The 17,232-nt window shown below is 42.2% G+C and overlaps 2 protein-coding genes across 2 annotated transcripts; one reads left to right on the top strand and one right to left on the bottom strand.

The window, feature by feature from the left end:
* Positions 1–6,416: 6,416 nt before the first annotated feature.
* Positions 6,417–9,833, bottom strand: LOC117727586 (proto-oncogene c-Fos-like). The gene is made up of 4 exons (XM_034527968.1): positions 9,406–9,833; positions 8,618–8,833; positions 7,889–7,996; positions 6,417–7,712 (listed from the first exon to the last, which is right to left on the bottom strand). The coding sequence occupies exons 1-4, from the start codon at positions 9,550–9,552 to the stop codon at positions 6,966–6,968; spliced, it is 1,218 nt and encodes a 405-aa protein (XP_034383859.1). The 5' UTR covers positions 9,553–9,833; the 3' UTR covers positions 6,417–6,965.
* Positions 9,834–13,780: 3,947 nt separating this feature from the next.
* Positions 13,781–16,170, top strand: fosab (v-fos FBJ murine osteosarcoma viral oncogene homolog Ab). The gene is made up of 4 exons (XM_034527969.1): positions 13,781–14,069; positions 14,458–14,682; positions 14,791–14,898; positions 15,019–16,170. The coding sequence occupies exons 1-4, from the start codon at positions 13,935–13,937 to the stop codon at positions 15,655–15,657; spliced, it is 1,107 nt and encodes a 368-aa protein (XP_034383860.1). The 5' UTR covers positions 13,781–13,934; the 3' UTR covers positions 15,658–16,170.
* The last annotated feature ends 1,062 nt before the right edge of the window (positions 16,171–17,232 follow it).

The following is a 17,232-nucleotide window of genomic DNA, read 5'->3' on the forward strand; positions in this document are numbered from 1 at the left end:
GAAGCAGTATTGGCTATTTTAAGAGACATGAGCAACACAATTAAAGTAAAAATATCTTCGGAATGATGTATTTTCCTCTCTCGTATACCTTTGATCATATTGTGACCCCTCCGATTGATCCTGTGATCTCTTGTGAGGTCCGTAGCCCAGGTTGGGAACCTCTGGTGTGGTGGATTGACCATAGGACACTTTACCCCGCACACAGCACATTCTATTATTAGTCTTTATTAGATTTAAATGGCATTTAAATCCCTCAGAACACACTACTCGTGATAATTTATGGGGAAGGATGTGGCTTCAAGCCTGATTGCTCTCAGAAGATGTTTAATAAATGACTGCAAAACCTAAGAATACGGAAATTAGCAATTCAGGGGATTTGGTTTGTCAACAGCTCATAATGGTTCAAGAAATCAAATGACTCTTTTAAGGTTCTAATAAAATTCACCAGCCCAATAAAATTTGCAGTCTCAAAGTGACAAAAAACAACTAATTTAACATCTCGTATAGTTCCAAATTAAACATTTAGGGTTTGTTTTCCAGTACAAAGAAGAGCCACCCCTTCCTGTTTAATCGGGTTATTTACCTTTCAAAAAAGACTGTAACTTTGTTTATCTATGCAAAGACAACAAATTAAAGTACAGAACTGCTTTATTTCGACAACTGTTATGAAATGGTTTCATTAGGTTTATTTCACTGTACCCCAAAGTCCTTTAGCCTTCAAACTTGCATACATATTTATTCCAAATGTGCCTATTACACACATACTAAGACTGAAAGAGAAAAATACTGCATAGCTTTCTCAGACAAACTCACAGAGAGTGGAAATGGTATTATTCCAGGTGGCAGAGGAAGTTTAATGCCTCAGTAATTCAGTAAATCCTGCAGGGTATTCGCACATGTAGCTTTAGCTGCTGCGAAACCCAATTTTATTTGCTCTTCTTAATAAAGCTGTGACTTAATTAATAACACATAATGAGGAAAAAAACATGTACAAAATCACGTATTTCTGATGGAGGTTCCAGAAAGTTCCAGAAGATGTCTCCTCTTGCTGCTTCCCTCTAGCGTGAGCAGTTGCAACTACTTCCCCCAGTTCTGCTCTTAAACAACTGAAATGTGTCTGAAGCCGTCTTTAAGTTGTCATTTAAAATGTATATTTTAGTGATAACAATGGCATCGGGCTCAGAGTTTAGTTTAAGTTTTCAGAATTGTGTGCAAAAAATAGAGAAAACCCTTAATAGACTATTTTTACTCTAGAAGTGTCACCACAGAGAGTTTTTCTGAGTTAATATATGAATATTGCAATATTTGACTGAACTGACATTTATTTAAATGAAAATCTTGGCGTTTGCCACTTTAAAGCACATTATAGGAACATGAAGTTATCCTTTGAATGAACTGAAAACTGAAATATAATGCTGAATAGCTTCTCACTCGATCTCTCTTCCATTTTTTTTATTTCAATGCTTAGTTCAAGTTGTGCACAGCTATAATGTAAGGTTTGATTTAGCCATATATCATTTTAATCAAGAATAACCTATTCATCCTGTGCATCTTTTATTATATCTCAGATTATTATTATTATTATTACCTTTAATCTGAGGCTCAGTTGGGTTTTACACAATGAGCTCTCAACTGTTCCACCTCGAACAAGCAGACGAGTTATTCGAGGCTCGCTAAAATACCCCACTCGGTTCCTTTTTTTAGACTCTAATTTGGTTCTGCTGTGATTTATGTCTCGCATCTGAAGGGAGGCCTGGGGGGGGGGGGGGGGGGGGACTGTGCGTCAGAGTCGCTCTTAACATAGATGACAAATTTTAGGGGATGCTTTTGGGGTTAATAAAGCAGAAGTGAGCCAACGAGCAGACATATTTCATGAACAGAGGTTTTCCCCTTTGCAGGTGTGGACTTTCAGCTGAATCCCCTCTGTGCCTGCAGGAAGGCATCCGGAGATGTCACTCAGTGCATGAACACACATGGTGCAGGCCCTTCTGGCACTTTACGCCTTGAAGTGGGGAATTGTCCCTGCCAAGAACAATAAGCTTTGGTGATGACACTGTGAAAAAGTATATACCAGTCTGGATATGCAGCCCAAGTATGCAGAGCATGTTCATTTGTATAGGTGTGAACACGTATGAATACACCAAAGCCCCGCTGTTGTGTTTCATGAGGAGTTTGAAGCATGTTGTTTGTTTAAAAGTTCAGAATCTTTGCATTGATGAATAATCTTCGGTGCACTTTTCACCAGATGCCTGAATGATGAATGGAGACGGAGAGAATTTGAGGTTTTGCAGCGTTGCCAAACTCGTGCAGACTTCTTGTTGTTTGGGCGTCAGAAGTCGAGGTAAAAACAACGAATCAACAACAAAGTTTTTTCTGTCTCTTTATTTATTCTTTTTCTTTTTTTAAAGAGAGTTACACAAGGATTTGTAATTATATTTACTTATTTACTTATTAATACTTTGCATTCCTGTTGACTTCTTCAAAAGGATCAACACGTTATATTTTCTCTCTTATTCACCATGATTAAGAACTGTCTGTTAGGTTTAAGTGTTTTGTCGTAGTATTATCCAATACCACGTCTTTGGGAAATACCCACAAAACCAGACACCTCCAGACACAATCCTGACTCATCGTCCAACGCACTGAATACAGAAGAGACCAACTTTATTTTTATTACTACTCTATTATGTTTTCTTCCCTCCTTCCTTTTTTCTTCTTTCAAAATAATCCCAGACAGTTGTAGAACACGTCAAAGTGATGTGTAAAGATGCAGGTTTTTTTTTTTTTTAAAGGAAGAAAAAGGACAGATGTCCTGCAGTTTGCCAGTTGGTGCATTACTACAGAAAGATATTTCTCCTTTTCTGACAACAAATGGTCCAAGAGTAAATCTGAGTTTATTTAGTGGATATCAAATGTTGCAAGCAGTAACATTCAATAAAACACTGAACGTAATGAATGCAACAGTGTCTACATCAAAGTCTTTAAATAACACATTATTAAATACAAAGATGTCTTCTTCTTTTTTTGCAGTTTTACACACTTTTTTTTTTTCTTCTTCAAAATAAAGTCAAATCAGACCATTTTTCTCTTCTATTGTATAATTGAATCTGCCATCTACAGATGGAATATGACAGTATTGTTTGAGTCCATGTGTGCTCTCTCAGAGCGTTACTCATGTCAGGTGATCCAGTCTTCCCAAACTCGTATGACATTGATTTATTCCTGTAAATATAGCACTTCCTTGGGAATATCGCAGCAAGCAGGAAAGCAAGTGGTCAGGAGGTGCATGAGGATGAGATAACAGAGGTGGAAACAGCGAGCACACAACAAATAATAGAAAGACAGAGATCTGTAACCAGGCAATGTGAGACATATTACAGAGGGCTGATGTTGCCGGGAACATGACATGCAGTAAGCACCCCGTGTTTTTGAGTCTTATTAATTAGAAAGGGCAAGCCAATGCTTTACAATGCACACTTAATATTTGTTCAACATGAAAACATACACACAATCAACAATAGGCTATGTTTTCATAGACTATAGGGAAATAAGAAGAACAAAAAAAGTACGGAGGCTCAGACTAAGCTTTACCAAAAGCAAACAACTAACAAGCCTAATGTTGTGCAGTCCGTGCATATTGATTAGTGTGTGATAAGTGTCCATTTTGGATGAGGCCATCATATTTAGCAGCCTTATACGCTGGTATTGTATTTCACCTTGTCAGTCTGTGTCTGACTCATCGAGGCAAGATGTGGTCCTGGAGTACTTCAGGCTTGTATATGTCTGTGGATGGATTTCATCACCGCGATTGCACTATAACTGTGCAACATGTACTCCCAAAACTTTGCAGGTGTGTAGATTCAAATGACACACACACACCCTTGTTACACCCCTGGCCTGATTTTGCTTTGTGGCTGGTGTTATCCCATCGCAAGATGGTCTACTATTAGTAAACCATTATATGGTTATATCCACTACTAACTCCACTTATAAAGGTAAAGTGTAACCAACAGGTATATTCTATGAGAGTCATTTTTACATGTCACAGTAGGAAAAGCACACTGTTCCATTTTCAGGGTGGTGGTATTTGGGCATGCTGCTCCGTGTCACAGTGTGACTGACAAAATGTGTCTCGGTTTCAAGGACAGGTTTTGCACGAATGTATAATAAAGGGGAAAGTTGTCCCATCCCCACAGATACAACCATTGTAACAGGAGTTGTGAGAGAGATGCCAATCAAGCAGTTTGAACACGCCCACACAATCCCGACAAGAGCTGCAATCAGCTAAAGTATTGCAAACACCTGCTTGTATGTGAGTATTTTCCATTGTATAAAACTATGTTACTGCTACCTTTTCTGAGTGAAATATTGCACTTTTTTATTTTGCTACATTTAATTTTAAGTTATTACTAAATACAGTGGAAATGATCAGTCTATTAAATGCAATTGATGTATTTTACCCAACCGCAATTAACTAAAATGGTTCAGCTTAAAGGAGCTACAACATTTGATAGAAGCTTAGAAAACATTGCCTCATTAGTGATTATCTAACAATGTAATAATAAAACCATAATAACATTTATCTGCATGCAGTGTGTGTTTACTTGTTCTATTCAGTGCGTTTTTGCTGGTAAGACTCCTGTTCTTTTACTTGTGTATAATTCTGAATGTATGAGTTATACATTGTGATAGTGTTACTAAAAAATCTGAATTCCTCAACCACCGCTGCCACATTCTCCAAAATCCAACCCTTAGAATAAACCTCCACCCAGCTCACAGTCAGGTTTGTGGCTTGATGGTTGGTTGTGATCTATGTGATATTCTGCAACTCTGAAACGGGCTGTGGGGTTCATCACACTGCTGGACACACACACACACACACACACACACACACACACACACGTCGATGGAACAAGTGGACAAACAGTGAGTCAGTAGACTTCAGATCTGACGGCCATCAAGACATAAAATGAAAGAGTAACTCAGTTTGGGTCTGGACGCTGCTCACGCTGTAGCTCCCCCTGCTGGCGAAAGAGAAACACTGCCCTTCTCACATCCTCCTGTCACTCCTCCTACGATGATGGGAACATGGCAGATGTTGCAAACCGTCCAGCAGCAAATGCTCGCTGCCATTCGTACATGAATACATTGTACTTGTTTGCGCTGAATGTGGTTAACGTTACATGAAGTGCACCCACTGACCGCTGCCGTGTTATCGCTGCCGTGAGAACCGAAAACCAACAGGCTGTGGTCGTTAAATGCCCCGTTTGCTGTTCCGAGAAAGGCTTTGGCTCCGTTAAACTACTAATTAGACCACTTATCACCGCGCACGTGACACCCGCTCTGTAATTTATGAGAACGTGTTCGTCTGTTTTCGATCAGCGGCGCTCCTGGCCGCTGCTCTGCTTCGAGCTTTTCCGGGAACGTCCTCCCGGCCTACGAAATATGACACCCCGTTGCCGTGGAAACAAAACAACTGCAATTACCCAAACATGGTCAACGGAAGTGATACGAATACGGCTATCGCGTGGTGACGTAGCACGCACGCACGCGCTGCTGTGGAGCCGGATTCCCTTGACCGTGACAATAGCGGAGAACGAGAACGAGCCATGAATAAATAATTAACCTGCTGTTTCTGCAGCTCCCACTCATTTTAAACACGTTTCAGTCCCCGGTGGTTGCACTTTATGTAATCCGGAATCCAAAAATAGGCGCACTGACATCTTTATGGACTCAGCTGAAAATATTAATATATTCCCGAGTTCACTCTTGGCCCTCTTCTTGACGCAAATTAGTTCGTTTTATGAAGCTGTCATGGGATATTACGTCATCTTTAGCAGAGGTTAAACAGTTGTCATTGATGTTCGGATTTCAATTCTTTAAGCCCTTCTCGTCCATGTCGGTTTATAAACTGACGTGCTTGACCTTGGAAATGGCAGTTGAGGAAACAATCTCACAAGGTGTATTGCTTTTGATCATATCTCATAATCTGTTTTAGGCATGTGAAGTTTGCTCAAATGTAGTTGATGATCAAATTTCGTTTTTATTCCTGAAGCATGAACCTTGGAAAACACATTCCAGAAAACCACAAGGTCCATTTAGTCAGCTGTTTGGAGCTTTCAATCTTATTACATGATCTTCCTCAGTAAATGAAAAGACCATTGAAACACTTATACGAAGATAAGAAGCCTTAAAAAATGCTCCGACAATGAGGAAACTGCAATTCCATCACTGAGCAAACTCCATCTGCTGATGAAGATGATAGAAGGCTCCAGAACAGATATAACAAGAGAAAGAAAACTTGCGTTGACAATGTTCTTTCACATTTATATTCCTGAATACTGAATGATGACAACAGCTTGCTTGCTTGTGGTTGTCTTATTTTATTTCCAGCGTTATACAATTTTTGCATCAGATCATTTTTCATAAGTAAAAAAATAAACTATGTCATAAAATACATCTTGATAAAATACATGACGTGATCTTTTTTTCTTTCTTTTTTTGAATGGAAAAAACTTGAAAGGAAATGTTAGGGGACACCTTACAGCAAGATGTGACACCATACACTACACTTTAGTAACCCTGCTATTTTCACTTGTTACAACACAACTTTGTCAACAGTAGTACGCATACGTTAGGCTATTGAGCATGATCTAACTTCACATCACATCAAAAACACAAGATGCCACCTCTTCTTGGAATACAGATGACTTGTATTTGCATGCATTTTTGTTACCAGGGCAACGTCTCCGCTCAGAGAATTGCACCGGCAATAAGGAAGAAGTCAAACCCTGTTACAGTCACAGAAAACATGTCATGTACACAACCTTTGATGTCAAGATTTATACAACATCAAAACTCACACTACAAAACATTGTTTTTAAGAGAGAGAGGGAGAGATCATATAGCTTGCTGGCGGTTTAAGAATACAATATTAACAGTATTGTTGCATAACTTCCTTGCATTCACAAGGCCAGAAGTGTTGGAGAGTTAAGACTATCTTTCATTAACTCAGACGCACTAAGACTGCCTTTGAGGCTCTCAAAGCCCTCCGCCAAGGAATCAATCTCGGAGTAATTAAAGGAAAACACTGTGCGGTAATTGCTACAAGTGGGACTGGAGGACATGACTGGTGTGCTCAAAGACTCAAGGTCGTTTGCCACAGACTTGTAAAGGGTGTCCCAGTCTGAGAGGCAGAAGGGGCCGCTCAGGTCTATGTCAGGGACGGATGAAGCCATGTCTGGAGTCACTGCCATCTCTAGGCTGGGCACCAAGTCGTCCAGGTCGTCTCCTTTTAGGTCCTCCAGAGCCTCCTCTTCTGCACTCGAACACAGGAGGATGTTGGAGTTCCCCAGAATGGCTGCAGCGGGGATGATGGGGACACTCTCCATGTCTTGACCGATGGAGGCTTCTCCGATGGCTGTGTTGCTCTCCGGGGGTTTTCCATCCTCAAAGATGGACAGCAGCTGCGGGGAGGCCGGAGGATCCTGCAGCATGGTGTCAACATCATCTTCTTTATCCTCCTCCTCCTCCTCCTCCTCCTCCTCCTCCTCCTCCTCCTCCTCCTCCTCCTCCTCGTCACCGTCATTTGCAGGGAGTTTGCAGGATGGTTTGTGGGAGACTAAAACCTGCTCCAGTCTCTCCTTCTCCTTCAGCAGGTCGGCTATCTCCACCTGGAGGGCAGACTTCTCGTCTTCGAGCTGGTCCGTTTCCTGAGGTGAGGCGGGACAGAATCAGATAAAAGACTTGGCATGAGGGAGGCATGAACACATTGCCAGGTGTGCTCCTGTTATTTTTAATGACCATGGTGACATGTCACCCATACCCTCAGCTCCAGAGGAATGCGTGCTGTGTGGATGTTATAGATTAAATAAAACAGCATACTTACAGCTTGCAGAGTGTCTATCAGCTCCCTCCGTCTGTTACGACACTTTGCTGCAGCAATTTTGTTCCTCTCCCTCCTGATCCTCCTCCTTTCCTCCTCCTCTTTGGAAGGCTAAAATCAATCAGAAAAAAATACCTTTTAAATGCGCTTCCTGCTGAGTTTCGCCATATCAGCAGTTGACTTTTCGGCACCATTTCACTTGCCAAAAGAAGAAGAAGAAGAAAAATCGTCCTTGCAGTGCATGCTGGGAATACTGATCGGTGCAGACTCTATTCCAGTTCAGGCGTTAAAATGCTGCACCACTGGCACGGTCTAGTCGACCACGTGAACGCGCACTTTAATGCAATTTCACATTCATAAACAGCGCTGTGCTCGTTACTCCAAAAGTAATTACTCGCTGCACCAATTAGACGTAATCAAATCACCTGATGTGCAACTCCCTGCAGTCATTTATTTGGTCTAGTCGCGACGTTAATTTTCCTTTACCGTCAAAAACAATTGCATCCTCTTTCACGTCGTGTTGAAAATATCGCGATAATTGCATTTTCATATTAACCTCTGGAAATGAGTCGTGGTGAGGAAGATGATATAGGGGATTGTCGAAGAACAATACGGCCTCATTGATTGATTGATTGATTGATTGATTGATTGATTGGCTACCTGTAACGTTATCTCCAAACTGACATTTCATTACCCCGCCCGCCCCGCCCCCATCCTCTTTTCTTTGCTTACCTTGTCTTTCAGCCCTTTCCTGTTGGAGGGCTTTGCCTTGTTTGCACCTGCCGGGCAAGACAACTGGGTCGAGCCGCGACTTTTAGTCTTTGCACGGCCGGACGACGGAGAGACAGATGTGATGACTGTCGGCTGCACCATCCACCTTAGATCCGGCGAGGTTGAGATTGCAGTCACAGTCGGAACAAAGGAGTCCGCTGCACTGGTCTCAGCATCCTGAAAAAACACACACACCACAGAGACATGCAAGTGCATGCAGGCAAACACTAATTTAGCTTATCTGATTAGTGAGAAATCACGTTCGTGGCTGACCTTTTTAGATGTGCTTAAATGGTACATCAATCATTTGGCTGAGGAATGCCCCCCAAAAAAAGACCAAATCAATACGGTCTAGGAATCTATCAAAATCAAACGCATGCCTGATCATCACGTCCTTATCAGTCATTGTCATCATCTCTATCATCATCACTCTATAATGAAAGGTCGCGACCAAGACAGGTCTGTGTTAATTAAAGTATATGACAAACAATTTATCTGAAATAACACTGAACAGTATGGCGCTCTTTTTGCGGATTCCATGGATGCATGGCGCCTATATAGATTGCCTATGTGTTTGCATAGAATCGTTTCCAGCTCTGGACAGTATTCATGTTAAAGGAAATGCGTTCTGTGAGATGATGTGTGAACATGTGCCATAGTCCTCTTTTCCGACCTGTAAAACGTGTCCGTGAATGATCCTGCAAAATGTGTGAGGATTATTTTAGTGGGATGATCAGATCCGCTTCTACCTTGGTGCTGTCCACTGATGATGAAAGCGAGTCAGGAGGATGCTGGCTGCACCCAGGGGTGTCCCCGCCAGGCGATGCTGTGCTACAGCTGGACGATGAGTCGAACTCAGTGCTGGAGTCTGGATGCATGTTCTCGTCTAAAAGCATTGCATAAAAAGATACAACAGTCTCTCAAACCTAAGTAGAAAACTCACACCTAAACCACTACTTATATTCCATTTGCCGGGTTCATAAATGGTAACTGTGCAGATAGTGGAGAGGCCCGCCTTTTATAGTGAGCTGGAATTTTATGAATGAAATCTGTTTGGTAAGACCGAACCATCGCACGGAGGGAAAGTCAAGAGGGGGAAAAAGGGGGCGGATGTTTTCCAAATTCAACTTATACATCCGTGTAATGTTTGAACAACAATATTAGCAACCATTTCCACGTTACTTGTTTTATAAACTCGCATATTAAAAAATATCGCGCGTAGCCTTTATGAAGTGACACCCCCGCCTGCTTGAGGTGCCCATCGTCATGAATGAACTAAGCTACGTCATTTCATGTATGCAGCATCTGCATCATATACATGATGTTCCATATACGTCCGCATATGTTCACGAGACATATCTTAATTATATTGTGGGCGCATTCAAGGAAACAGAATGTTCTTGCAGGAATATGGAAGGAGGTGATGACAATGCAAGATATACAAGGTCTGCACCCTCCGAAAAGCCCAGATTGGAACGCTGCTGATGCACTAAAGCTATACAATGCAATAAAACAGCTGCGCCATCACATCATTTGGACCAATATTGTGAAACCCAGCATGATGTAATTAATCCACACAGCTTCCAGCACACCGGCTGATTATTCATGAGCTGGTAAAAGAAGTGTCATCCATATATCACACTGCCTTTTTTTCACCTGTCTCTGCATATGAATAGAGCTCCAGCAACAGATTTGTCGCTGTAAAGCAGCCAATCGCCGAATGGACCGAGCGAGCCATATATGGCGTTTCCGGTGAGACAGGGGCGCGCTGTGGTGCACAGAGAGCGCGCAGACGGACGTGTGGCTGTGTGTGGCCCACTCACTCACAGTCACACAAGAAAGTGAAACATGCGCTGATCGTCATGCATTGTACCTGATGACAGCGTCATTGTGCTACGTTTAGGACGAGAAGACGAGAGCAAACCCCTGCACTCAAACAGGCAGACAGGAATGTGCCCACTGCCTCCAGATATAAGTCAATAAATGCAATCATTAATCATAGTAACATCTATTGGTTTATTGCAGAGGGTTAAACATGCTGGGTCTCTACGTATATGCTATTATTGATTAATTTGGTGGCAGACTTTGTTTTGTTTTGTTGTTGCAATGATCATTTCTGTTCTTTCACTTCGACAGCGATATTGTTGTGTTCAGGCGTTTTGTTGACACCGGTTATGTGAGCGTTATTCCCGCACGGCCTACATCCAGGTCCTAAAGAGATTGTATTGGCTGGATATGATATGTAGGCTTCAGATGACGTGACGGATCACTGAAGTGAAAGCGGTAGTTGGTGAACAGAGGGGGCCTCTCCCCGCTCCGAGGGGCTGCGCTCTCGTCTGTTTCCCGGCAGGCACTGCCCCCCTTTGGGTTCATTTACTGGCACATCATTAGGTGGTCGGCTTGAGCCCATTCAGTCGCCGGCGGCTCAAGCCCAGACGGGTTCAAAGGTCGGGCATAACAGCAGACACCCCTCACTATAGCTCAAAGACTTGTTTTCATCAAAGCAACTTGAGCGTGAACGTGCACAGACCGGAGTTTATTTTTAGACTCAGTGACATTAGTTCATGCAAATTAAGGTAATATATAATGGCTCCTGGGAATTATTCACAGAGATATTTTTTTGCCCCTTTTTACCCATCCGTTATAATATAAATACATTAATACAGTAGGCTATGCCTATAGGCCAAATTAGTGCGTGTAAGTCATTACATTTCCAATTGCTTTCACAAAAAAATACGTTTTTCTAAATAGGATATCTCAGCATTAACCATTCTCTGTGTTTTAATAAATGTACGTTAGGTTATTAATATCGTGGTCAGTAATTAGGCCTAAATTAGTATGTTCGTGTTATGTGCCAAGTAACGCTAATCTTCAAAACATCTTTTATTTATGGGCTATACTCTTCTTCCCTCTAAAGAACTAAACACATTGTTCTAAACTGATAGTCTAGGTCATTGCTGCTTTGGAAGCTGCTGCTCCTGCCAACCAGTCAAACAAAAATACTCAAACAATCCACAAGGTAAACGGGTTGTTTGGTGTCGTTCATTCCGCTGCTCCGCAGACACCGAGGGGAGGTTTCTGTCTGAGAGCCACGATACAGACAGAGCTCTCACTCTGACGCCGTTTCCTTGAACCGGAAAACGTCATTACGTTTTGTAATGTGGCTCCTCGCGGAGTCGGTTTTTTATTTTATGTGTAGGGTGATTCGTCATCACAACATAGGCGATCGTTGTTGCTATGCAAAACGAGGACGTCACTGACGTAAAGGGGTGGCGCGTTGCTATGACAACCATGCATGTTCAACAAAACACGAGCGCGGGAAACGAAACATAATTGCTTTAACCTAAATCCATGCACTCTGACAAAAATAACAATTGAATCAACACTTGGAGCTTGTTTAACGTCATGGTGATAATATCCCTATACTTTATTTTTTGTAAACAGCCAGCCTGTTTGATAAAGAAGGGCATTCCCTGAACGACCCATGCAGGAATGCAAAGGAAAAGAGGAAAATGTAACGTAACTTTTGTGAATTGTGGCCAGAGTTTATATTTTCTACTCATTCGTAACTTTTTTAAATGCTTAGTCAACATAAAACTGAAGATGCTGACACATAAAACTGTGTTATATATGCCTTATTTGCTTCTAAGGCTCGTTATCATAACTGCATGCATGAAAATATATTATAAAGCAATCATTAAGTTAAACACTTGATTTGAAGATCCACATAAAAACTGAATGTTGTCTTTGTGTGAAAGTTGCATTTTAGGGATTCATAGCTTGTTATACAAATCATGAGGATTCCCTGTGCCTTAAGGGAAGACCTTTATAATCTCCTCGACACACCTGAGAAAAACCAAACTGCTGTTGTGCAATACCAAAACCAGTTATCAGCTTGCTCTAAACACACCCATGGATTGTATACAAAAGGTACAAGCACTGCCTCGGGGAAATAAGTCACGCTGCTCTAACATGTATTAATGATGCTCTTATAGCGCAACATTCGTAATACAAATTGTTTTAACACAGTTTTAAAAACATAGTTTTCACTTACAGAACTTACTTTCAACATTTCAAAACTAAAACAATATAAATCAAACATCTGAATTCAAACTGAATCCAAAATAATTGCTTCCCTTTTAATGTTTGCAGCGTTTTCATGGTATCAAATCTATGTCTTCAGTTCAGCAGGGTTTTACCTTGCTTTCCAGAAACCTATTGTAGAATCATGTCGTGGCTTTGAGCATGCAGCAGTCAGTGACATATGAGGGTGTACCATTATATTCAATGAAGACACGTGTTAGTTATGACAAACTCTAAACTCTGCTGAGTTGCATAGGACCATGAGAGTAGGTGGCGTTTGAGGAGGTAGCTGAGTTGAGTTGGTGGAGCTCAAGTCGAACACAACCACTTATACCTGATTGATGCAAGAGTTCCTCCAACCACTTGTTAATGAAAGTATTTTGGGTTTCCACATGCTAGGTATAAAATACATTAAAGTTTATTTTGGTAAGAGATGTAAAAAATAAAAAATAAACTCAAATAAGCCTGCTTATAGCATATACATGTCCTTGATATATAAGATACTTTATTAACTATTCAAATGTAAAGTTGTGTGTTTTGTTGTGTTTGCATACTCTCAGTTCAGAACAGACGGATCTGCATCTTCAAATGTTTGACTTATTTAGCTGTGTATGTACTTTGTCATTATCCAACTTATTCAGTTTTCACAACAGCCGTGGTGTTTGTTGTCTTACATAACGTCATGTCGCTGTCCGCCAATCTCAGATGGCGTGTTTCCCAGCAAGGTCCGCCCCTTTTACAGGATGCACCATATAAGGAGAATTACGTTTCGGGGATCCCGTTTCTGGAATATTCCATTTCTCGAGGTGAGTTTAAAAAATATTTCTAAATGTTAGTTTAAATTTTAATCAGCACACATTTGTATTGTGTAATCAACTGTTTGTGTGTTAAAACGACGTACAAGCAGAATTTGCCACTGCCGCCGCGTTGTTATGTGAGTGTTTTGATGTGTTTCCCCTCCCAGTGCCCTGCGAGGAGCGCTCCCCTTTTACCCACGTCATTTGGCCCGTCCTTTCTCAGGCTATAAAAGCACACCGAGATCTCAGAGTCCGCACTCAAACTTTAAGTAGCTAAGCGACTACAAGAGAAAAATATATCGGGAGTTGCATTCGATAGTTTCTCCCAAAACCTACGAACAATTCTCCTCAAGTTTTTAATTTGTCTGGATCTCCCGACTTGTTCTTTTGGGGGAAAGATGATGTTTACCACTTTCAACAAGGAGTGCGATTCCTCCTCTCGCTGCAGCACCGCTTCTCCGTCCGGGGACAATCTGGGATACTACCCTTCTCCACCGGGATCTTACTCCAGCATGGGATCTCCCCAGTCTCAGGTATGTCCAGTCAACTATAATATATATGTTTTAATAAGTGTCAATATTGTGTTTGTTTGAACTTGGAAATATACCGCTCACGTTAGCCCTGACTAAATTATTCTCATAAAGCTCAAACATACGATTTAAAATAACGATTCTAAGCTGACTGAACAATTGCAATAGCCAATGGCCAGTTGTGCTTCAAATAGCCTATTGATCGGCGCTGCACACACCTCGAGGCGCGCTTCATTCATATACCTGGAAATCCCATAGAGCGACTGCAACGTCATAGTTGACATCACATGGATATTTTTAAACCACCCGGCTTTTTATAGACCACCCCGCAGTGCTGCATCCTGAAAGTATACCAAATGTGCTCATGATCCCTTTGCTTCATTGCCTACAGGATTTCACCGACCTGACAGCATCAAGTGCCTCCTTCATCCCCACCGTGACAGCTATTTCGTCAAGTCCCGATCTGCAGTGGCTGGTCCATCCTTTGATCTCCTCAGTGGCCCCTTCTCACCGAGCTTCCCCTTACATCTCCACCCCAAGCCCTGCATATTCTCTACCAGGCATGAGGTCTTTATCCAGGGGGCATAACTCCAACAAGAGGGGCAGAATGGAACAGGTAATTATCATCTTCCCGGGTGTTGCATAACTTTTTAATAACTACCATGTGGCAGTGTATGAATTATCACAGAGCTGGAGGCCTAACTTTTTCTTGTGTTATGTGCAGGTGACACCTATGGAGGAAGAGAAGAAAAAAGTTCGCCGAGAGCGAAACAAGCAGGCAGCAGCAAAATGCCGCAACAGGAGGAGAGAGCTTACAGACACTCTGCAAGCTGTAAGTGTGCCACAGATTTACGACCATTCATCCAAATGTATTTCTCGCCTCAGCTAATAGTATTATTATCCAACAGCCAAGCCTAATGCCACTTTCCTCTATTTTTCTCCCCCCTTGCAGGAAACTGATCAGCTAGAGGATGACAAGTCCAGCTTGCAGAACGATATTTCTAATCTTCTGAAGGAGAAGGAAAGGCTTGAGTTCATTCTGGCTGCCCATCAACCCATCTGCAAAATTCCCTCAGAGCTGGACACCGACTTCTCCGTGATCTCCATGTCTCCTGCCCACCCCTGCCTCTCCACTGCGGTGTCCTCCCAGCCACAGATCATCATCCCAAAGGCAACTACTATCGCTTCTAGCCAGCCAACCTTCACCTCAACCTCCAACTCCATCTTCTCCAGCAGCGCGATCAAGATTTCAGACCTGGATTCCTCCGTCCTGGAGGAGTCTCTGGATCTGCTGGCAAAGACGGAGATGGAGACGGCGCGGTCAGTGCCGGAGGTAGACCTGTCCAACTCCCTCTACACAACTCAGGACTGGGAGAACCTTCACGCCTCAGCCAATAACAGTGACTTTGAGTCCCTGTGCACACCTGTGGTCACCTGCACACCAGCATGCACCACCTACACATCATCTTTTGTGTTTACCTTCCCAGAGGCAGAGACCTTCCCCACCTGTGGCATCGCCCACAGGAGAGGAAGCGGCAGCAACGACCAGTCCTCTGATTCCCTCAGCTCCCCAACCCTGCTGGCCCTTTAAAGACCCTCCCAACAACAAGAGTACTTAACAAGCACACGTGTATGAGATAAATGTGCAGAGCACAGGACTATTGAATGGACTTTTACCAGGAAGCAAATTATTTATGATTTTATTTGCCTTAATCTATACTTGCCTATAACACCGATGTAGCAAGTTTTAAAAAGCATGTTTCAACTAATACCACCTAGTCGTATTGAGTTCATATCTGATTTAATGGTGCTAGATAACAAAATGTGTTGTAGTGTTGTGTTCAGAGCAATAGTTATTATTGATCCAGTTTGTTTTCTGGTTGATGGAATGTGAGAGTAATTGTGAACTGTTTGTGGAAAAAAAAATGAAAAAAAACTTAAAACTGATGTGTTTTGTCTGAACCATGATGGTCTGAGTGGTCTATGAAGTTTTCTGTGAAAACATTAGTGGTTATAATTTATGAAATTTAAATTTTATTTTTTTACAGAGAGAGTAAAGAAGAATGTTGTAAAGACATGTAAATAAAATATAGTGATATTTAAATTCAATTTCCTGTGTGGTTAAAGCTATGGCACTTTCCTTATTATATGTACATGCATACAAATTTTCTCTGGGGGTGAGATAAGACAGCGGTGTTATTCAACAGACCATTAAAAATAATGCCTAAATTTAGCCTCCATAAGGGATCGCAGTCTTTTTCCTGCATCTCCACTGGCTCTATTTATTGTTCCGTCTGTTGCCAAGGTTAACCACGCGTCAGGGCTCCTACGTCAGTGCGTTCTTTCCATTTTTTTCAAATGTGCAAACCATAGCGCGATGACGTTGTACTTCCGTGCCCAAATATAGAACCCTGCTGAGATTCGCTGCTGCTTCTGTGGCAGCAGAATGCAGACGGGCTTTTTCCACTAAAAACACATACATGTAAGCGTCTGTCTCTGGAATTTTCCTTCGGAGAAATCTCATTTGCATATTGGATAATAGGAGGAAAACGCCCGGCATTACTTCCCTAAACGATACGATGTGGTGTTCTTTCGTGCTCAGCTCGTTGCAAGACACTCGCTGCACGCGGTTACACAAGACAACTCGCCATAGAATCCAAAAGCAACGTTTGAACCACGATCTACATCGGTTTACGTCGTTCTGTTCTCTCGGAGGGCCGTGAGTTACAGCACAATGCAAGAAACGAGTCCACAGAAATCATTTATAAAGACACAGACAGCAGTTGACTGACCCCGATTTAGCTGTGTGTGTGTGTGTGTGTGTGTGTGTGTGTGTGTGTGTGTGTGTGTGTGTGTGTGTGTGTGTGTGTGTGTGTGTGTGTGTGTGTGTGTGTGTGTGTGTGTGTGTGTGTGTGTGTGTGTGTGTGTGTGTGTGTGTGTGTGTGTGTGTGTGTGTGTGTGTGTGTGTGTGTGTGTGTGTGTGTGTGTGTGTGTGTGTGTGTGTGTGTGTGTGTGTGTGTGTGTGTGTGTGTGTGTGTGTGTGTGTGTGTGTGTATTTTTGTGCAAATGGACCGGGGCATGCAGACAGCTCGACAGGAAGTGCAAATGTGTGCGTTTATTCAGCCTGTTCCTACGTTTTATTCCCACGAAACGGACTCTAAATGCT

The sequence above is a fragment of the Cyclopterus lumpus genome, chromosome 24, assembly GCF_009769545.1.
Source record: "Cyclopterus lumpus isolate fCycLum1 chromosome 24, fCycLum1.pri, whole genome shotgun sequence".
NCBI lineage: Eukaryota > Metazoa > Chordata > Actinopteri > Perciformes > Cyclopteridae > Cyclopterus > Cyclopterus lumpus.

What these genes read in the sequence shown, in the direction of transcription:
- LOC117727586 (XM_034527968.1), bottom strand. Translation starts at nt 9,552, where the DNA reads ATGCTTTTAGACGAGAACATGCATCCAGACTCCAGCACTGAGTTCGAC. An exon ending in CATCAGTGGACAGCACCAAG is followed by an intron (nt 8,834 to 9,405) that starts GTAGAAGCGGAT and finishes GTGTTTTTTCAG; the next exon opens with GATGCTGAGACCAGTGCAGC. An exon ending in GGAAAGGGCTGAAAGACAAG is followed by an intron (nt 7,997 to 8,617) that starts GTAAGCAAAGAA and finishes GATTGATTTTAG; the next exon opens with CCTTCCAAAGAGGAGGAGGA.
- fosab (XM_034527969.1), top strand. Translation starts at nt 13,935, where the DNA reads ATGATGTTTACCACTTTCAACAAGGAGTGCGATTCCTCCTCTCGCTGC. An exon ending in AGAGGGGCAGAATGGAACAG is followed by an intron (nt 14,683 to 14,790) that starts GTAATTATCATC and finishes TGTTATGTGCAG; the next exon opens with GTGACACCTATGGAGGAAGA. An exon ending in TTACAGACACTCTGCAAGCT is followed by an intron (nt 14,899 to 15,018) that starts GTAAGTGTGCCA and finishes CCCCCCTTGCAG; the next exon opens with GAAACTGATCAGCTAGAGGA.